This window comes from Sarcophilus harrisii, chromosome 1 (genome assembly GCF_902635505.1).
Source record: "Sarcophilus harrisii chromosome 1, mSarHar1.11, whole genome shotgun sequence".
In the NCBI taxonomy this organism is placed as follows: domain Eukaryota; kingdom Metazoa; phylum Chordata; class Mammalia; order Dasyuromorphia; family Dasyuridae; genus Sarcophilus; species Sarcophilus harrisii.
The window spans coordinates 606,703,570-606,726,279 of record NC_045426.1 but is presented as its reverse complement, the minus strand read 5'-3'; the positions used below and the strand labels follow the sequence as shown (position 1 = coordinate 606,726,279).

Sequence of the window (22,710 nt, the reverse complement as noted above, 5' to 3'; positions counted from 1 at the left end):
AATTTTCTTTACATTGTAATTAGAAAAAAAATAAAATATTGCTGACAGAGGGGGAAAAAGGAAATAAAATCTATATCCCTGTTTTGTCCCTAATTCTTGCTTATGGCATCAAACAGAATATGTCTAACCCTCTTTCCATTAAGACATATTTTTTTCTTCCATTTGCCCCAAGCATGAGTTTAGTCTTGATTCCTACCTTTCTTTCATATTATACTTGTAATTCATGAGATAATTCAGCATTGTCTTATTTATTTCTACTCTTTTGTCCTTTTGTTCCTATTTATGAAACTGTCTTTGGATTGCCATGCATACTCTACTACGTTGCAATGATGTGTGAGGGAACAGGCTGAGTGAGATTGATTGATTTTTTTCCCCCAGTCTTGTTCCCATTCTGATTATTTAAACTAGCTGAAAGGGAGTTTATTTGTTTCTCTAACTGCACTGGAGCTTGTCTTAACTGTTTTAGTTACATTGCTTTAGATAAACCACAAGTTATGAAGGAAACAAGTGCTGCTATCCTACAGTTTGGATAGATAGCTGGGTTTAATGTTTACAAAGAAACTTTAAAAATACAATGATAAAATTGTGTGATTTTTCTTGTCATGATTATGTGTGGTTAATATATTGCACTATATTTGACTTATTTCCCAGATTACTCCTTTTTCCTTTGTGTTAAATAATAAATTTAAATTGCTACAGTTTATGTTTACTCTGCTACCCAACTGTGGTTTTTGTAGTTATGCTGTACAGTGTCCTACAAATTAAAACACTGTCAGTATTTAAAATGGACCAGATAAGCTGTTTCGGGGTAAACATAGTTCATTCACTTTTTAAAGTGACCTTCAAAATGCAGAACGCTTTTTCAGCTATTCAAACTACATTCCAAAATGTATTTTACTTATTTCTTATAAATTAATTCAGAAAAAAATATTCATGAGTTTTGATGTTTGTGGTACAACATATATACATGTTTATGCATTAGGCATTTGTGCTTCCACATTATATATCTTCGTGTACACACACACACACACACACCCCTTCATAAAATGAAGGTGACAGCTGAGGTTTGGCTTTAGTTACCTGACAAGTCAGTCGTTGTTTAATCTACCATACTTTGTTGTCTTTCCTAAGCTCTTGCTTAGAGGTCAGAAAACAGATTCCATCTCTACTGTGTATTATTTTTTCATCTTGGGCAAGTCATTTAACTTAGCTTTGGTTTCTTCAGCTATAAAATATGAAGTTGTTCTATATGGCCCCAGAGGTCCTTTTCAGTTCTCTGTGAGCCTAGCCTACCTTTAACCCATAGACCTATTTAAATATTTACATATAGCTATTTATATAACAGACTAATTGTTTTCATATACACATATATGTAATCATGTTTGTTTTTGTGGGTTATTTGAAGCTGAAGAAGCATGGTGCAGTAAGTGAAGATTCAGACCTGAGTTCAGGTCCTGCCTCTGTGTTAAAAGTTACAGAGCATTTGCTGACCTTTCATTATTAGGAGTTTCTTCCCTGGGATTTCTTATCCCATGAAATATCTTATGTGAAAACAAATAAAAATTACATTCATACATATACACATATAAACAAAGAACTGATACTTTTATATTCCATGTGTGTAACAGTAGAATATATTTAAATATACACCTCCTTTTTAATTGTAGAAATAGAGGCTTTGTTCAATGAGAATTTATCCTGTAAGAGATCTTTGTAAGGGTTTTAAGCTCTTTGCAATATTATTATAATCCTTTTATGTGCAATGTGCTGTGAAGCAGCTATTAAAATTTTTTTTTTTTTTTTTTTTTTTTGCTAATTCACTTCTTCCAGTTTATTTTATAAAGGCAAAAATAAGCAAAAAAATTTTTGTTTAATCATATTGATAAAATTCTGTTAAGAAAATACACTTTAAAATTGTTTAAATGAATATTTAAAATTCTCTTTAAAATATTATTTATATTAAATCTACTTCATTCTTGTATCACTCATATTTCCATGAGTGGTTTCTGGTTTCAAGGAAGAACTGAGTAACTGGAGACTATACATTAATGAAATGAGGCAAATATAGTTTCCCTCCCCCCCCCCTAAAAAATTTTTTTTCAGTAATTGAAGATAAAGTATATTCAGTTTCCAAGACTAGCCATCTAAATTGCCTGCTTGTTTTGTTTCTTTATAACAAAAAAAAAAAAAGTTTAGAGAGTATTGTTTATAAATGTTGAGTATAAACTGTCATCTTAATATTTTGATGATATACTTCTTTTCACAGGAAAAATAATAAAGTCATGATTTCAGAAAAAAAAAATAAAGTATTTTCTTGACTTTTTGTTTTTCAGACCTGAGGATTTCCGGATGTAATTGGGAGAATGTTAAAACACACACACACAGAAAAACCTTTGAGACTTCTGACAGTTCTGATTTCTTCCTTGAAAACTTTCTCCCAACCTGAAAAATCAAGAGAATCCACGTACTGTTTGGAGAAAGTGTTCTATTAAACATGGATGCAGAAGATTTATAGGCAAAATAATCAGAGTATAAAACAGGAAGATACAAGAAAATAATTTATTGTACAGATTGTTCAGTAACCATGTAAAATGCTCAGAATAAAATCTTGTGATCAGCTGCTGATTGTCCTTTAATGAGGAAAGAAGCACGAGTTCTCACTTTTTAGCAGTCTCCCCCAACTCTTCACCACAAAGATGTAAACTGTTGCCTGCAATCATCCACAACCCAAATATTTAGGGTTCTGTCACTAGATCATGATTCTCATCTCTCTGTTAATGTGCATGCCATCCTAGTCTGAGTAGAAGTTGGATAGAGTCATTATATCATGTATGTACTCATACAGTCACATTCCCACTGGTTTTGGAAATTTTTGCACATAACAAATGAAATAATGTTTACATTCTTTATAGTCTCACATGTTGGCCTTCTCTCAAGATTCTGGAAGAAGAATTTGACCCTCTGGTGGAGGGCTTGCTCTTAATGGTAGCTTACTAGATCATTTTATTTATAATGACAATTTGGATGAAGAATAGAGGGTTACTAGAATTAGAGGCAAGGTGACTTTGAATTCAATTTATACCTCAAATCTTATGTGACTTACTCTCAGCCTCAATTTCTGTAAATCTGTAACATGGGCACAGAATAATACTTCACAGGGTTTGAGCATCAAATAATACATGTCAAGTGCTTTGTAAACTTTAAAACACGCTACAGATATTACCTGTTATTATTACTACTGTTATTGTTGTTATAGCACTTTAAACTATCATTGAATATGTAGAAAGGCACTAAGGGTAGACAGAGGTTCCAAATGACTTGGGGTTTAGAATCTTTAAATTTAAAGCTAGAAGTAGAAATCTTAAGAGAACGTCTATTCATTCTTATTTTACAGGGAAAAAAAAAAAAAAACCTGAAGCATAAAGAAGTTAAACGAATTGCCTCCAATAAGTAGAAGAACCAAGGTTAAAATCTCCCCCTCTCAAGTTCCAGTTCCCTTCTTGAAAAGAAAGACCACAGAGTGGTCTCACAATCCCTAGTTTTTGGCTTCACAGAGCCTAAGCAACTAGAGTCTATTAGGTGCTTTTGCAGATGGTGAGCTGATACTGGAAGTTCCTCTTAGTTGTTTGTTTAGACACTTCTTCCATCGTATTTAACCCCTTCTCCAAAGAGACCAAGGAAACACTACTAATATGTGGCAAAGATTTTGTATTTTTTAGAGATTAGAGATGGAAAAAGGCAGGTAAGAAGTAAAGTAGTCTCTCACTTTTTGCCACTAATTCATAAATTAATAGTAAATATCAGTCATGAACTTACCACCAGGCCTAGCTTCATACTATTCAAATTAATTAAGTCTTTTGCTGAGATATAACCAGTGGAAGATTCATAAGTAATGGGAATCTCTCTTGGAATGAATACCTTATTCCAAGTGAATTTAAAAGTAAAAGCAAAAAAGAATTTTAAATACTTTTAAATATATGAAAAGAAATAGATTCACTGGGAACACACATCACCATCCTAAGTGCTATTCATATAATATGATTGATTAATAAAGAAATGAATTTTTCAAGGAGAATAGAGAAATCCCCATAGTCAACTTGATTGAGGGAAGTTGAAAGATTGAACTGTTATTCAGGTAAGTAATATTGTCATCTTGGAGTAAGGGCTGTTGTTTCCTTGCTGGTTCCATCTGCCTCAGGTCTAAAAGCCATAATTAAAGCTAGCATTTACTGCAAACTGTACTAACTTCTGCCTTTAGGTCAACAATTGAATGGTTTGGCTTCCCATCTCCAACTGGAAAAGAAGGTACGTCTGCACCCTGCCAATATCGACAGTGAGCATCCAGTCTTTTCTCTCCCAGCCTAAAGTTTCCCCATGGAACAGGTAGCAAGTTCTTGGAGAGGCTGTAAAGCTTGAGTCTCAGGAAAAGATTCTCCTGCCAGTCTCCACAGTCCTGAGTTTGAATTGGCCTGAAGTGCAACATTTTCCTAATTTAGAGAGTACATAATCTTTCCAAGACAGGCATTAAGGACGCTTTTCAACTAAAATGGCCAGTTCTCTAAAAAGTGGTATTCCTCCTGCTGTATCCAAAACCTTTAAAAAGCAACCGTTGAGTAGTTTTGCAGTATCCCAGCTGCTCTGCATTTCACCTTTTTCGAAGAAATGTTCAGCCCAGAAAAGTCTGCAGAGGAAGCAGACAGTGGGTGACTCCTCCTGTCAGCCAACTTTCATCTGTCAGCTGAGGATGAGGTACACCAAATTTTCCACATCAATCCAATATAAATGAGGTATCTGAAAGAAACCTATATGTCTAACTTTAAAAAAAAAAAAAAAAAAAAAACACCAGAAATTTCTGTAATTCAAGTGAACCTTTATTTCAAGACTCAGCTGCTTCAATTCTCTTGCCTTCCACTCCCAAGTTATTAACTATTAAATGCCTGCAAAAAGAAGCTGCTTGGAGAGAGTCCTGTATCCTCTTGTAAGGCGGGAGTTTTATACACTGATGTCAAGGAACTTGTCATCATTCAAAAGTAGCTCAAAACCAACTTTTCTAATTATAGAAAATATAATCCACCTGGCATCTTCTGTATATCTCAAAAAGTGAAAGAAAAATGGCTTTGTAGAGGAAATTTTGAAAACCTAACTTGCTTTTTTGGCAAAATCATAGATAATAAATTTCTAGAATAACATCTGTTATAAACTCATATGCTTATGCACTCATTATATTATATAGGTACAACATTGACTGTGAAGGGGATGTGTTAGTATATCCCTTTACTTCAATGAAGGAATGATTTTCTATTACCTTCCCTCCCAATGATCTTGGAACTCTTAAAATATAATTTTATGCTAAAGATTTATTAAGTACAAGAAATAGTGTTCTTTATACTAAGGAGTAAACACAAAAATCTAACAATAATACTATTTTAGAACTTTTTTTTATTATTAATAGTTTTTTTATTTACAAGTTATATGCATGGGTAATTTTACAGCATTGACAATTGCCAAACCTTTTGTTCCAATTTTTCCCCTCTTTCCCTCACCCTCTCCCCCAAATTGGCAAGATGACCAGTAGATGTTAAATGTATTAAAATATAAATTAGATACACAATAAGTATACATGACCAAACCGGTATTTTGCTGTACAAAAAGAATCAGACTCTGAAATATTGTACAATTAGCCTGTGAAGGAAATCAAAAATGCAGGTGGGCAAAAATATGAGGATTGGGAATTCAATGTAATGGTTCTTAGTCATCTCCCAGAGTTCTTTCGCTGGGTGTAGTTGGTTCAGTTCATTACTGCTCCATTGGAAATGATTTGGTTGATCACATTGATGAGGATGGCCAGGTCCATCAGAATTGATCATCATATAGTATTGTTGAAGTATATAATGATCTCCTGGCCCTGCTCGTTTCACTCAGCATCAGTTCATGTAAGTCTCTCCAGGCCTTTCTGAAATCTTCCTGTTGGTTATTTCTTACAGAACAATAATATTCCATAATATTCATATATCACAATTTATTCAGCCATTCTCCAACTGATGAGCATCCACTCATTTTCCAGTTTCTAGCCACTACAAACAGGGGTGTCACAAACATTTGTGCACATACAGGTCCCTTTCCCTTCTTAATGATCTCTTTGGGATATAAGCCCAGTAGAAACACTGCTGGATCAAAGGGTATGCACAGTTTGATAACTTTGGCATAGTTACAAATCATGTATGCCCATCAATTGGAGAATGGCTAAAAAAAATTGTAGTATATGAATGTTATGGAATATTATTGCTCGTAAGAAATGACCAGCAGGAAGATTTCAGAAAGGCCTGGAGAGACTTACATGAGCTGATGATGAGTGAAATGAGCAGGACAAAGAGATCATTAAATACTTCAACAACAATATTATACTGATGAATGTGGCTCTCTTCAACAATGAGATGAACCAAATCAGTTCCATTTGTTCAATAATGAAGAGAATCAGCTACACCTAGAGAAAGAACTCTGGAAAATGAGTGCGAACCACTACATAGCATTTCCAATCCCTCTGTTTTTATCCATCTGTATTTTTTATTTCCTTCTCAGGTTAATTTTACTTTATTTCAAAGTCCGATTCTTGTACAGCAAAATAACTCTATGGATATGTATACATATATTGTATTTAACTTATACTTTGACATATTTACCATATATTGGTCTACCTGCCATCTCGGGGAGGGAGTGGAGGGAAGGAGAGGAAAAGTTTGAACAGAAGGTTTTGCAAGGGTCAGTGCTGAAAAATTACCCATGCATGTATCTTTGTAAATAAAAAGCTATAATTTCAAAAAAAAAAAAAAAAAAGAATCCATTGCCAATTTAGTAATAGTCGGGTTATCTTTAATGGAGACCTGTGTGTAAAATTGGAGCCATGACCAATAAAATTTGCCATTCTGGTATGGTTTCACATCATACATTAATTTGTGCATTGGTATAAAAGGTGTATATCTTGTCAGGTCTCATCCCAGATAATTGTACTGCTTGCTTAATGGTCTTTACTAAAATTCTAGCCACAAGCACTGGGTAAGGAGTTAGGCTTTGTTCTGGTTGTGCTGGGAGGTTTACTCACTCTATCACATTGTCTCCTTGATAAAAGATTGCTGTGGGTGCATCTTGTGTAGTAAAAAACAGATATTTCCAAGGGTTTTTGAGTTACTCTTTCAACCACATTGGATAAAGCCAGTTCAACTTCTCTCAGAGCCTTTTGAGCTTCTTTTGTAAGCTGGTATGATGAGTTTAAAGAACTGTATCCCCTTAAAATGTCACATAATGGTTATAACAGATAAGTAGTAAAGCCTAACACTGGACACATCCATTGGATATCTCCTATCAATTTCTGAAAGTCATTTAAAGTGTTCAACTTCTCTGTTCTTAAAGAAAGCTTTTGTACTATAAACACCTTAGGATATTCTTCATATCCTAAATATTGAAAAGAAGTATGCCTTTGAATTTTTTCTGGAGCTATATGAAATTTGTAGTTCCTTAGTGTTTCTATGGTCTTTTGTAGACATGCTTCTAACATTTGTTCCTCGGGTGTACACCCCAATATATCATCCATGTAATGTAATAACATTACTTTTGGAAATGCTTTCCTTATTGGAGTAAGAGCAGCAGCAACATACATTTGACACATAGAGGGCTATTTTTCATTCCCTCTGAAAAAACTGTCCATTCAAATTTTTTATAAGGCTCAGTTAAATTAACACAGGCTACTGAAAAGGCAAATCTTTTCATATCCTCTTTATCTAGAGGGATAGAATAGAAGCAATCCTTAATGTCTATAACCCAAAGAGGGCATTCTCTAGGTAATTAAGTAGGAGATGTAAGTCCAGGCTGAAGATTCCCATAGTTTCCATCTGTTCATTTACTTTTCTTAAATCAGCCAACATCCTCCATTTTCCAGATTTCTTTCTTACAACAAATACAGGGGAATTCCAAGGACTCAGAGAAGGTTGTAAGTGTCCTTGGTCAAGTTGCTCCTATACTATATCTAATAAGGCCTAAATTTTATTGTTACCTAAGGGCCACTGTTCTATCCACACTGGTGTATCAGTTTTCCATTGGATAGGAACAGGTGAAAGTATTGGCAGGCCTTCAACAGCAGCCCTGCCTAAAAAGCCAAAGTACTCATTTGTAATCCTAACTGTTGTAAGATGTCTCTTCCCCATAGATTGATGGGGATCTTTTCAACTACAAAAGGAGTAAAAACTCCTTTTTCACCTTCAAATGTCTAGCTCATAGGGGCAGCACTAACTTCAGCTGCTATTGATCCTCCTATGCCAAACATGTAGGTGTCTGCTTTAATCTTTGACCGGTTGACTGGGCCAGTTGGCACCTCTAATGACTGTACAATCTCCCCCGTATCTACCAATCCTTCTAATGATATGCCATTTATATAGATAGTGAGCATAAGATGGTCAGCTGTAACTGCTGCAGTCCAGAATATTCCTGGATTCTGTTGCTTGGAGTCAGAATCTGGGCAACTATCACCAGATTGCTTATTAGGAGTCTGTATCAGTAAACCTGATGCTACTACTTCTCCTGGTTGATAAGTCACACATTGTCTACCTGTATTAGTGACTAGGATATTATCCACACATTCCCCAGTTTCCCATATCAGTGTATGGATGGACACTGTTTTGTACGTACTCTCAGGAGATGAAATGGTCAAGCCTATTGTGCCTGGAGGCAAGGGGTCCATAGGTTGGAGAGGAACAGATTTCACCTCTCCAGGGGGTATCTCAGTAGTCCCAGGTGCATACAACTCTATTCTCCCCAGCTGTAATCCCTTTCTCTCATCAGGTTGCTTCCTGGCTGATTGATTATGTCTGAGTATTGAACTTCTAAAAGCTCTCTGGATGTAGCATTGGCTGCCATCATGCCCCAAGTGTTTTTTGCCTGAGGTCCTACATCCCTTTTCCCTGAATCAATCTATATTCTGATGCCCAATGGAAGCCTCTCTTGCATTTTGGACATGGGGTTCTTGTTCTCCCACCCTGTTTTCTCACTCTATCTTTATGTCAACATTGAGCTTTGAAATGCCCTACTTTACCACATTAACAGCATTGACGAGTCTCTCTGGAAGTCCTTTACCAAAAAGGACCCTGTCTTCCCATATTGGGATCTTGGGAAGTCTTCATCATAGCCTGGCTGTAGAAGGTATTTGTGACCACTGTGGCACAGTATCTTATGATGACCTCTAAAGAAGCATCCTTGCGCAGTCCTAGTATAATTCTTCTACAAACTTCATTAGCATTTTCTTTAGCAAGTTGTCTTATTATAATTTCTGTTGCTACATTGTCACCAATAGTTCGTATGACAGCTGTCTGCAGATGTCCCATGAAATCAGTGGAGCTTGTGCTATTTTTGTGAAGATTTCCTCTTTTCTCTTGCCTTCCTGGGAAGGTGCCCCATGCTTTGATAGCAGCAGAAGCAATTTGCTCATATGCTGCTATAGGGTAATTAATCTGTGCTGAAGTGTCTGCATAAGGACCTACATCTGTTAGTCACAGATCATTGGTGTATTAACTCCAGATTGCCTATTTTGTTAGGCTTGTATCCTACAGAGTTCACTATATTCAGAAAGCCACAACAAGTTTTGTCCAGGTTCTAAATATGTCCTTGATATAGATTTCCAATCCCTAGGGCTAAAACTTCAAAAGCCAAATTCTCTAATAACATCTTAACATAACATGATGTAGATCCATAAAGAGTGCAAGCCTTTTTCAGGTCTTTGATAATTTTTATATTAAAAGGAGTGCATTTTCTTTTTTCTTGACCTGAAGAGTCACTCACAGGGTATGTTTCTATTCTCAAATCAGCTGTATTCTGTCCTTCTTCTTGGGCTTTAAGTAGTGCCTTTTGTAATCAAGTCATAGTGGGGGGGAGGAGGGTTGATGTGGGGGTAGTGCTGGTGGTATCACTGCCCTTACCACTCCTCCTCCTTCCTCCACCCAGGAAGGTGAAGTTGATGGGGGAGAATCAGGACCCTGCTCAGGTGTAGGCAGAGGTGAAGTTAGGTTGTGAGAGTGAGAATCAACACACCCTTTAAGTTCATTCAACTCCCCATGCCTTTCAGCGATTTTGTCAGTACTATTCTCCATCTCCTCTTCTTTCTCCTCATGCTTCCTTGTCTAGTTGTTCTTCTTTAAACTTTTCTCTTTTTTTTTGAACTTGTGGGATTCTTTAAGCCTAATTGTATTATGTTGTATATTTTATAGAATGTTTCCTTAGAAACTGAATCAGGACTATTATCATTGCAATATTCACTTAGTTGTTCTCCTACTAGTTTCCATTTCCTCTAATTCTTCTTCCTTGAAGAACCAAGGGGACATACATTCTAATGTTTCTAAGTGTCTACCAATCTGCTCCCAAGTTACAAGCAAATCTTGTTTCTTTATTAACTTAAGTATGTTTTCCTTAAGTAAACCTCCCTCAGGGTGGGGGAGACTCTTTTCCTAGCATCTGCCCCATTTCACCTAGAAAAAGGAAATTACTAGTTTAGCCCTTAACAAATTTTCCTGCTTCTCTATTTTAATACTCACCCTATTTCTGGATCACAGGGACTTCTTCACTGAAATTACAATGGAGCTTTATAATATCTGGGCTAGCTCTCTGGAGGGCCTCAGGATCAGTCAGAGTCAGTATCAAACAAAGTCCTTGGGCTTTAGGAGGAGAAGTGAAGGAGGCAGACAAGCTATCACATGGCTCATCAAAGATGGATCCTGGACTCTGGAGTCTGGAGACTGAAGTCTTCCCTTCTGAGTGTGCTTCGGCAGAGAGATTCTGACCCTCTCCCTCAGCCCTCCAATCCTTGACTCCAATTATCTCACCACCACACATTCAGCAAGCACCAGTAGTGAGGAGAGCCATCACATCAACATATTATCTAAATATATGTTTATAGAATAATTATCTCACATTGAGGAGGTACTTAGCCTTAAGTGCTCTGCTGTCTTAGATTCAAGTACACCTTTTCAGAGTTCCACCCTGCTACAGATTTTACAACTAAGAATCACCTACCCAGGAAAATAGTATAATTCTTCAGGGGAAAATGTGGACATTCAGTGAAATAAAGGACTTTTAAGCATGATGAAAAGACCAGGGCTGAATAGAAAACTTGATTTTCAAGTATAGGACTCAGAAGAAATATAAGAAGATAATCATAAGGTACTTAGTAATACTTATCTGTTTATGTTCCTACATGAAAGGGTGATATTTGTAATTTATAAGAATTTTCTCATAATTATGACAGTTATCTATCAACAGTGGAGCATATATAGACCAAGAATGAATTGAATATGAAGGGATGATATCCAAAAAAATAAAGTAAAATAAGGGATGAGAGGAATGTACTGGGAAAATGGGAAAGGGATAGATGAAATGACAAATTATCTGTCATGAAAGAGGCAATAAAAAGCTTTTATGGTGGAGGGAAAGGGGGGAAGGAAGGAATAGTGAGTGAACTTTACTCATCAGAATTGGCTCAGAAGAAATAACATACATATTCAATATGGATATAGAAATTTATCTTACTCTGAAGGAAATGAGGAGAGAGGAATATGGGAAGAGGGGATAGTGATAGAAATAAGGGAACATGGGGGGAAGGGGTAGTCAGAAGAAACACTTTTGGGAAGGGTCAGGATAAAAGAAGAGAGAAAACAGAATAAACCAGGAAAATACAGTTAGCAATAATAATTTGGAAAATAATTTTGAAGCAAGTGTTTCTGATAAAGGCTTCATTTCTCAAATGTATAGGAAACTGAGATAATTTTTTTTTTCTAAAAAGAGCCATTCCCTAATTGATAAATATAAAAAGCTATGAACTATGCTCAAAAGACTATAGAATCATGCATATCCTTTGACCTAACAATACCATTACTAGGCATGAATCCCAAAAGAGTTTTTTCCCTCTGAGGTAGTTGGGGTAAAGTGACTTGCCCAGGATCACACAGCTAGGAAGTATTAAATGTCTGAGGCCAGATTTGAACTCAGATCCTCCTGACTTCAGGGCTGGTGCTCCATTTACTGAGCCACTTAGCTGCCCCCCAAAAGATATTTTTAAAAAATATTTATAGCTGCTCTTTTCTCAGGAAAAGGAATTGGAAATTGAGGGGATGCTCATCAACTGGGAATGGCTAAATAATCTGTGTTATGTGATTATGATAGAATGATATAGTTCTGTGGGAAATGATAAGGAGGATGGTCTCAGAAAAACCTGGAAAGATTTTTGAACTCAAGCAAAGTGAAATGTATTGTGAACAAAGTAATAACATTTTTGTGGGATGATCAGTTTGCTGTGAATGACTTTGCTATTCCCAGTAATACAAGGATTTATGACTACTTTGAAGGATTTATGATGAAAAATGATTTATGATGATTTATGATGAAAAATGCTATCCATACTCAGATAAAGAACTGATTGTGTCTGAATACAAATTGGAATATACTTTTTTTTTTTTTTTTTTTTTTTTTTTTACTTTATCTTTCTTAGGGGGGAAGAAAATCTTTGTTTTCTTTTACAATATTGGTGGAGGTTGGGAGGAAAGGAGAGGATCTGGAACTCAAAGTTTAAAAAAAATGTTTTATACATACTTGTGGAAAATAAAAATGTTAAATAAAATGTATGAAATGGAATTTTTTTTATTCTTTGTAGTTTGTATCACCAGAGCCTACCACAGTTCTTGACATATAGTTGGGGCTTAAAAAATACTTGTTGATGGATGGATTTATGCAATTAACTAAATGCTATAGCAAAAGAGAATGGAAATTTGAAGTAGAATTAGATTTTTTGAGATTCAAAAGTAATATACAATTCACTGTTTTTCACTAAATACCTGAAAACTATGTCTTTGTTTAGCTGGCCAGAGAGCAGTGGCAACAGATCAAAATCACTTTCACAGATTTGCCAGGCTGCTGTTGTCTGGAGAAGATAGCTATATGATTTTGGGCAAATCACTTTTTAAAAAATAAATTTTAAATAGCTTTTGATTTTCTATCACCTGAATTTCTAAATATGCCTACCCAAACTATCCTTTGTCATAATTAAAAAAAAAAAAAAGAAGAAAACAATTCAGCAAAACTAACCAACATATTGTAAAAATCTGTCATTATATGAATAATTCTGCAAAAAGGAGAGGGAGGTGACTTCTCATATATATTAACCATCATTCCATAGCTCCATCAGGACAGGGATGGTATATGACTTAAAGTAGTTGTGTACCTTATGCCCAAGTGCTTAATAAAAATTTGTAATAGTTTGCATTTTAATTCCTCCATCAACATCTCTGTGAAGGCTTTTCTGAACCTATAATAGAACAGTTTTGGAGTCAATCTCCATCCTCACCTCCATCAAAGAAAATTGTCCCCAGCATTACTCTAAATTTCCACTTCTGTTAACAGATGCCTGGCCTTTGAAAGTGAGAGTCTGTACTTAACAGATGTTGCAAAAACCTAAAAATGATGGTATAAATTTTGCTATTGCTATTTCTTCTGGTAGGTTAGAGCCCCATGGCATCACAGAATCCTTCCACCCTCCAAAATAAGTTCCTTGAAGGCAGGTATTACTTCTTTTTTTTGTTTTTTGTTTTTGTGTCCTTGGTGATGATTAGATAGTCCCAATGCCAATGGAAAACAATTACAAAGTTATTCCTGTTAGTACCTAGACTTGATCATTGGAATAGTTCAAAGGAATCTCGTATGTCTCCAGAAAAAATAAGTATACAGAGATTCCCTACATAGCATATGGGCCATCTGTTTGGGAAGCATAGGAAAAAACTGGCAAGAGGAAAGACTGTTAATTTCACATCTGAAAGAAATTATTTTCATGTGTGTGTGTAAAATTCACACACCCAAATGTTTAGAATTGGGTCCATTTAAATATTGACAATAAATAATATTGCTTCTGAACCCAAGGTAAAGATTTTGTTAACTCTATTTTGAAAACTGAACAGACAGTTTCATATTATTTGCTGAGATTGTATCAGAGAAGACCTCAAAATAAATGTAGAATCTCTGCTAATTATGCTTATTATTTCCTGACTGGCTCATTTAGTGTTTTGCTGGCATAGAATTCACTTTATAGCATTAATGAGGACTTTCCAGTTTTGCCAGTGAACCTTGGATATTAGGTCTTTGTACCCAGAATATGAATATATTTAGCTTGTAAAGAAGACGACTTGAAATGAAAAGAAAAAAAAATTCCTGCTGTCCCCATGTACTTTCCATTGTGCAGTGAAATATAGAGGAAAAATCAAATGGTATTCATCAGTTGTATTTGGATGTGTTATCTAAATGTGGAGTTCATTTCATTCATTACCCAATAAAATGCACTTGACACTTTGTTTGTAGGAAATGTAAATACTTTGTTCATTTGAGGCCTTCTCTCTCACTGGCTCTGTCCATGTCTTATGAGGCACTAACTCAGAAAGGCAGGACCTCTTATCTAACTCACACCATATAAGCTCTGGCCCAGCACCATGCTCTGAAATCTGGGCTTGTGATGCTTTCTATGATAATGATAATATTAAACTAGTAGAGTGTACATATTATAAAACTAAGCTGTTAAAATTTTGTTATAAACTCATCATCTGGGAGCCAACTTTATAATCAAAACCCTTATATATATATATATATATATATATATATATATGCACATATATATTCATATGCTTATATATTTATAACTTCAAATTCCTGTTAGCATGTATTTATGAGACTTGTACAAGTTAATTAGTAAGTAAGCTTTAATGGTAGTAATAATTATTTTCATTTCTTAAGTGACTATAACTAAATAAAATCCAGTTACACAAAGGCTTTCTGGCAAAAAAATATATGTATATATTCTCTTAACTCCTACTTTTTCTAACACAAGTATTCTAAAGCCAGAAGTTCTGTTTTGAACTCAAATTTTTGGGTTTATGTAACTGTGTGGCCAATAAAAAACATGTTCATTTTATATTGAAATTAACTATGTACCTAGGCCAGAAAGACAGAGCTAGCCACTTCAAGAAGCATTTATTAAGCACCTTTTATATCAGAGGCACTATGCTGGCTGGGTGCTGATAATATAAAATAATAAATGGTTTCTGCTCTCATGGATATTAATAATAATTACCATATAAAGTGCTTTAAAGTTTCCAAAGTGCTTCAGAACTGTTATCTTATTTGATCTTCATAACAACCTTCAGAGGTAAGTGCTATTATTATTTGTTTATCTTACAGTTGAAGAAACTGAGGCAAACATTTTCTCTGGGAGATTTGCTCAGTATTATATAGCTGGTTAGTGTCTGAGGCAATATTTGAACATCCTCCTAACTCAAACTCATGCTCTATCCACTAGCTGTTACCTAGTTCCCAAGCTTATGTTCTCTAAGAATACAGGTAAACAGATGCTAGGCAAGGTAATTTGAGGGAAGAATGAGCACTAATAATCTGAAGGGTCAGGAAAGGTTTTTCATAGAAAATTCTAAAGAGAGCTTATGAAGGAGGAATGCATAACAGGAAGCTGAGCCAGTCTGCACAAAGCCCTAGGTGTGAGTCAGCAAGCAAGCCAGTTTATCTGGAAGGAAAGTGATGTAAAATGTCTGAAAAGATAGATTTAGGCCAGATAGAAGGGCTTAATGAAATTGAAACTTATTGCCTGTGTGGACAAAAATCATTCTAACTCAGTATTATTTATCAAAATAAATCTAAGTTTCTTTCTGTAAATTAACCCGAGCACACTAACCAGAGCACCAGGACTGCAGTGTAGTTAGGAGACATCTGAGTGATCCCACCCACAACTTTTGAGAAGGGAAAAGTAAACGTGATGGTCAGGGTCCTTCTTTCTGAGACATGTTATCAGGTTGACCAATTGTTGCTTCAGGTTGCTTCTGAGCAGCTGCTCTTCACATCTTCTGCCCTTTACTAGGTGATATCTCACCTGAGGGCTAGTATTTTTTTATTCAGAATAAAAAATGTCATTCCAGTTCCACAAAAAAGTGAAATAAGATTAAAAAAAAAAAAAGCCCATAGGTAATAAATGATTTAGAGGGACAAGTGTCTTTTACCACCAGATGAGGACTATGTATTGACCAGATTAACCAATCTCCTTCTACTTTTGTTTATAAACCAGCGTCCACATATGATAAATATTAGTAGGTAGTGAAAATATAATAAGTATGATCAGATAAAGAAGATTCAAAGGATTTTGGAAGTCATTTGATTCTATGATATTTTCTTCCACTGAAAAAGTAAGAGAAGTTAATTCAAGATATAAGCAAAGTGGTTAAAGAGCTTGGAATTAAGATGACCTGGATTCAAGTCCTGTTTTTGAGGAATACTAGTTAGGTAGACCTAAGGAAGATCTCTTAACTTCCCAATAAGCCAGGAAATTTGAGAAAATATATTGCAGTGCAGGTGCACTATATATGCAAATATACATGGATAGAGGGAATTTCCTTAAAGAGAGTTACCTACACTAATTAAATCACAGCTTCAGGACAAAAAGGAGTCTAAAAATGTGAGACTATGGGGGTAAAGAAAGGGGACAAAGAAAAATTATGAGAAGGACAAGATGATTCTGTTTTGTTTATGGCTCATATAAAGTTGAAATAATAATAAACAGAGACAAGTTCATTCAAACATAGTTTACAGCTTTTATTTGCTTATAAAACATAATGGAAATAGGTAAACAATAAATTATCTGCATGTTCACACCAATCCATGTAGATGAAATGAAAAAATCCCAGCAACCAAAAACTAAAGAATTCTTTCATTAAATATAGATCTCTCTTTAGATTGTAGGAGGGTCACTCTTAGCATAACTAGTTTCTCAAAACATGAAAAAAATATTTGTTTGCAAAATCATTGACCAAAAAAAAAAAAAAAAGATACTAATCAGATCCTTGGTTTTGAGAATCTGACAAAATATATCGGGGATAATTAAGGTTGGATTGACCCATAAGGCAAAATAGAATTTTCCTGATAGCTTTCCCTCTGAAGAGGGAGCCTTTCCAATAGTCAGTGAGTTTATCTATTGGGTCCCTGAGGTAAACTTGGAATGCCCTTATACCACATTTCTTCTGGGGGCCCATTTTTCCCTAATACAGATGAAACTATACAATTCTGGGATTTCAAATTGTCTATTAGAGCAGGGAGCAGCTTTCAATTTTGGAAATGGATTTTGCATTCTTCACTAAGGATCTTTCTCAGAAAACATGAATAATCCGGCATACATTTAAAATAGTAAAAGAAAGCACCATTCTTTAAAGACAATAACTAATGTACAGAGCTTTGGAATTGTTGGGGATTTTTGTGTGTTTTTTAAAAGTTGTTTTGCTCTTACTCCCCTGAGTAAGAGGAAGATCTTTTTTGGTTTTCATTATTATTAGACAATGATAATCATAACAATATATCACTCTGAAAATATTTTTTAAAAGGGCAAATTAGACTATTTACTGAATAAAAGCTTTACAAATGAACCATACAATTCATATACCAACATTCCCTTTAGTAGCAATTTTAATTTAATGGGTTTTTCCAGTTCCTTTTGGAATAATTGGTTCCTGGGGCCATCAGATCAGATCTTCCAAATCTTCTCGAACAGGTGTGAACTCCGGCTGATCAGGGTCAGGTGCTGGATAGGAAGACTGGGGGTATGAGACTAGCCAGGATAGGACCCAGGAACCATAAACTCTGTTCCCCTTTATATCATAGGTTCTCAAGGCCATGAATTGAATATGAGTTATGTGGTAATTGAATTCAAGGGATGTCTTGACCACTTGGATTACTTTGTCCACCTTAACCCACCACCACCACCAAGAGGATGCAAATGGTTAGCAAAAGAGGAAAAAGCAAAAGATTGACTGTTGAAACAGTATCCCTTTAATTTGTAAGAAGAACACTGAAAGCATTTAGCAGGATTATGAAAGCAAATAGGCAGGAGAGTGGGAAAGAGGTAAAGGGGTGAGAAGAGACCCAAATCATTACTGGATAGCTCAGTGTTATGAGAATACCATCACCAGGAAAGAAGAGGAATGCACCAGATCTGCATACTTCAAGCAAGTGATGAGTAGTAAAGCTCAGATAGCAGATTTCACTTATTAACCTGATTGGATGGGGGGGGTGGGGGGGGGGAAGCGGAGGCTGTACACTGGGCAGGCTGACATGCCTATTTTCATTTTGGAACCATGCTAGCTAGTTTCCGTGATGTGATTTTGTCTTTATCATTCCAATTTTCTCATTATGTGGCTTATGACATGAAGACTACAAAAGCATGGAAGGCATAGAGGGCAAATGTGATAGAAAATCTTGTTTTGCGGTGTGAGTACACTGATTGTGTACAAGCTACTGGATCAAGCTTTGGTGGTGGTGGTCAATATGGCAGTTCTGTATCCATGGCCAATTGCAAGGGAAAAATGCAACCAGAATGCAAGGCTTTGGCTTCAGTGCTGGTAATCATTGTAAGGGATCACGTCTTTAAAGACAGAATGGCAGTCCGAGGAGTTGAGGAAACAAGGGTAGGAAGAGATGAACAACAAAGAAAAAGACATCAGACAAGCTTCATTCTGGACATATAGTTACCAAGGTTGTAGATACATTACAATCAAGTCCAGCAAGCACTTTCTCTTGTTTCTCCCTTCAACTCTATGAGAGAAGGTCCTTATACAAATTTCATTTGTGAAATGATGCCTGAAAGCATTCATCTGCATAGCATAGCCTCTGACAACATGCATTTGATGGCAGTGTTTAAGGAAAAGAATTACTTATCAGGATCTGACTTTAGTAGTTAGTAATGAGGAGAGGTTATTATATTAATAAGTTTGCTTCTTGCTAAAATTATTCTTATTCTCCTAATACATATATATATATATATACAAATGTAACAGTAGTAGCTGCTGTAGTAGTAGTAGTAGAAGTGGGAATAGCAGTAGTAGATAAATTCCATGTGTAAAACTAGGGAACTCTGTTCATTATGCTGATGACAGGTAGAAAGTTCTCCCCCAAAATGAAGATTCTTACTGAGAGACTTTGACCATATCAGAGCAGCAACTAAGAATGAAGTTTTAAGACTCTTACCAATTCTTTCTAACTATCAACTAGAAAGTCAGTGGCTCCAATGACTTCCCTAAATATTCTGTGACTAGGAAGAGGGAGAGAAAGAAAACCTGGAATCTGCTGTTTTCAATCTTCTACATTTGAAAAAAAAATTTTTAAGGGGTTACATATTTTCTCAGTATATCTACTTTATAGAATTCAGGATATCTCCCGAGCAGATTCTGGCCTTTGTTGAACTTGAACTAAACTGACCCATTGTTCAGTGTCTTTTCTCTCCCTTCCCCACAACACCCAAGCCCATTACCATCACCACTATGGACTATACTCACCTCCAACACCATAACTGGAACAGGAAGAAGGGTCACAGTAGCCAGGTTGACCTGAAGGCCCCTGTGGCCCAGGTACACCTAAGTGACCCGGTGGACCTCTAGGACCAGGTGAACCTTGTGGCCCAGGGCTACCAGTTCGACCTTCACCTACAGGTCCTATAAGAGCACAAATGCACAACTTGACTATTAGTATTCCAATTGTTTAGGAAAATAAACTAAAGCTACTAGTGAAAATAAACAAACTTGCTCTTCAGGTATCTCTTTACTATACAGAAATGTTCTTTTCTTCACATCTATTACCTCCCATTCCTTCCTAATGGAAAATGAAATAGGATTCCCCTTCCTCTTTTAGGCAAATGTCAAAATCATTTCAGGATAGCAAAAAGTAGAACTCATTCTGAACTAGTATCTTCTAATAGTCTAAGTGAAAGGATTACATTTTGATCTATAGCATTTATACCCTCACTCAGCCAACAAAAAAAAATTAGGGGAGTAGTTAAATGTTGTTATTATTGTTCAGTTATTTTGATCATGTCTGATTCTTTGTGACCTCATTTGAGATTTTCTTGGCAAAATACTGAAATGATTTGCCATTTCCTTCTCCGGGTCATTTTATACATGAGGAAACTGAAGCAGAAAGGGTTAAATGACTAGCCCAGGTCACATAGCTAGAATTATTTTAAGGCAGATTTGAACTCAGGAAACTACTGTGCCACCAAATTTTTAAAAATTAAACTTTAGGGCAGTTAGAGTGAGGCAAATTAATGTTACTGCATGCTAAAGCTGGAAGGAATTTTTGAAATCATCTAATCAATCTTTTCCACTTTATAGATGTCTACTTTGAGGCCCAGCAAGGGGAAAGGAATTATCTAAAGCCACACTGCTATTTTGTGATCAAACCTGGACTGAAATTTGGAGATTTTATCTCTCTCTCATGCTCTTGACATCATATCCAGTTATCTCTCTATAGGCTAATAATGCTGCTTACACTGTATGACTTAGATAAGGGGAGAAAGGGAACAAGCATTACTATAGTGCCTTGTATCTCCTTTGGTTTTTAACAACTTTGTGAGGTAGGTGCTAGTGTTTTTCCCATTTTACAGTTGAGAAAACTAAGGTAAACCAATTAAGTGGGTTGCCCAGGATCACATGGCTAGTGAATACCTGAGATCATATTTGAATTCAGTTCTTCCTGACTTCAAGCCCAGTTGTGCTTTATTTACTTATTGTGCCATCAGCTGTCTTTAAATGGGGGTTCAGTGATAATTTGGAAAAAGTTAAGATTTTCTGAATTTAAAGGTGCTAAGGGGACATCTACCAGGCTGGATCTACATGTTCAAAAGGTCTTCAAGTTGAAAATAGGTATTGTTTCATTCATTGTACTTATATCAATACATGAATGAAATAACTAATCACTTAATAAATAGATTAATTGGTGCAATTCTCTCTTGGCTCAAGAGATCTCCAATTAGCTGTGAAATCTTTAAAGTTGAATAGTAGGGAAATCTATTTACTCCAAAATGTGCTATGAAGTTCATTCCTTCTAAAGAGCTTTTTTTTTTTTTTTAAAAGCCATCATGAGGTCCAAAACCAAAATTCTATAATGATTTTAATCTAATCAGACTAAAGACATAACATTGTCAATTTGTAATCTGGAGAGCATGTTTTAACATCAGAAGACAAGAATATATAGAAAGCTATAAATTCTGCTTTAGATGTGTAAAATTGCAACCACCATCCTGGCAAATTGTACAAACTTTAGGCATTATTTTTGGCTAAATGAGGATAAATGCTGGGAGTTTCTCTGATTACAGTCATACACACAGCTCTCCCTCTAAAATATTCCAATCTTTTGAATGAAAAATAAAGGATTGTGGAGTGAATCATGGAAATAGACATGATAGTTCCCCCTCCTCCATCCCTTCAAACTCTCCCTCCTTCACTAGAATGACAAAGAAGTACCAGAATTTGAGATTTGCCTCATATTGGTTTGGTGTGATATATTACCTGCAGGTCCAGGAGGACCTCTGGGTCCTTGAGTCCCAGTGCCTGGATTTCCTTTTTCTCCCTTGACACCTGATAAACCTGTTGAGACAAGCACCATTAGAATTCTATTTAGATTAGGCAAAATATTTAGAGAGGTTTTTCAGTAGCCAAAGAAGGACAGGTATAGAGAAAAGGATTGATAGGAAGAAATTTCAGAGAAAGTTTAAAGTTTTGGGGGAAAAATGTGCATGTATATGTAAATATATATATATATATATATATATAAAATTGTTCAGTCATTTCAGTCATTCCAACTCAGTAATCCCATCATTTGAAGCTTTCTTTGGCAAAAAAAAAAAAAAAAACAAAAAAAACTGGAGTAATTTAACATTTACTTCTCCAGTTCATTTTATGGATGGGAAAATCGAGGCAAGCAGGGTTAAGTAACTTGCCAAAGGTCACCTAGCTAGTAAGTGTCTGAGACAGGATCCACACTCTATCCATTGCTCTGCTTGGCTGCCCAAAAGAAGAGAGAGGTTAGGGCTAGATACATATACTTGATCATAATATACATAGAGATGATAATTGAACCCATGGAAGCAGATGAGATAAATTTATTTAAGAAAAATCCATTCTCTCTCTCCCGACATACACCCACCACCACCGAACACACAAACAAATCATTGATTTCAATAAGTGAATCAACCAAAAAGCACTTATTAAGTGCTAAACATTATGTTTATTGCTAAACATTGTTAAGCACCGAAGATAGAAAAAAATATAGAAAAAAAGTCCCTTGACCACAAAAAGGTTGAGAAGGCTACAAGTATCCATTTAAATATATACAAAATATATGCAAGATGATTTCTGAGGAGACATAGTACCTGGAGAAATTAGGAAAGGTTCCATATAGAATGAGGCACTTGAATTGAGCTTTGAAGAAAATTAGGGAGTCTTAAGAGATAGAGGTAAGGACAGGGAACAACCTGTGTAAATTCATGGTGGGCGAGAGGGTGGGGGATCGGGGGGCATTGAAGAGTGTGCATCAAGAACAAGAAAGCAACTAGACTGCACCACAATGCACAGAGCCCTGGCCCAGAGTCAGGAATTCAAATTTGACCCCAGACACTTACTAGCTATGTGATCCTAGGCAAGTCACTTAATCTCTCTTTGCCTCAATTTCCCCATTTGTAAATTGGAGATGATAAACAGTAGCATCTACCTTTCATGGTTATCATGAGAATCAGATGAGACAATATTGTAAAGCACTTAGCACAGAAACTGGCACACAGTAAGAGTTATATAAATTTTAGCTATAATTATTAGC

The 22,710-nt window shown here is 35.7% G+C and overlaps 2 protein-coding genes across 5 annotated transcripts in view; one reads left to right on the top strand and one right to left on the bottom strand.

Annotated features, from left to right (window-relative positions):
* MRPL13 (mitochondrial ribosomal protein L13) overlaps nt 1-2,620 on the top strand; it is a 47,393-nt gene extending 44,773 nt beyond the window's left edge. For 2 of the 3 annotated variants that reach the window (XM_003760344.4, XM_031947151.1), the window contains one exon: nt 2,334-2,537. In XM_003760344.4, the coding sequence (XP_003760392.1) occupies nt 2,334-2,355 (22 nt within the window). In that variant the 3' untranslated portion in view covers nt 2,356-2,537. Of the gene's footprint in view, nt 1-2,333 lie in introns of all 3 variants that reach the window. The other variant, XM_031947150.1, reaches the window with a different exon arrangement.
* Nucleotides 2,621-16,647: 14,027 nt separating this feature from the next.
* COL14A1 (collagen type XIV alpha 1 chain) overlaps nt 16,648-22,710 on the bottom strand; it is a 249,753-nt gene continuing 243,690 nt past the window's right edge. The window contains exons 46-48 of one of the 2 annotated variants that reach the window (XM_031947145.1): nt 21,405-21,482; nt 19,398-19,553; nt 16,648-17,647 (exon numbers count right to left, since the gene is read on the bottom strand). In XM_031947145.1, the coding sequence (XP_031803005.1) occupies nt 17,586-17,647; nt 19,398-19,553; nt 21,405-21,482 (296 nt within the window). In that variant the 3' untranslated portion in view covers nt 16,648-17,585. Of the gene's footprint in view, nt 18,488-19,397; nt 19,554-21,404; nt 21,483-22,710 lie in introns of both variants that reach the window. The other variant, XM_031947146.1, reaches the window with a different exon arrangement.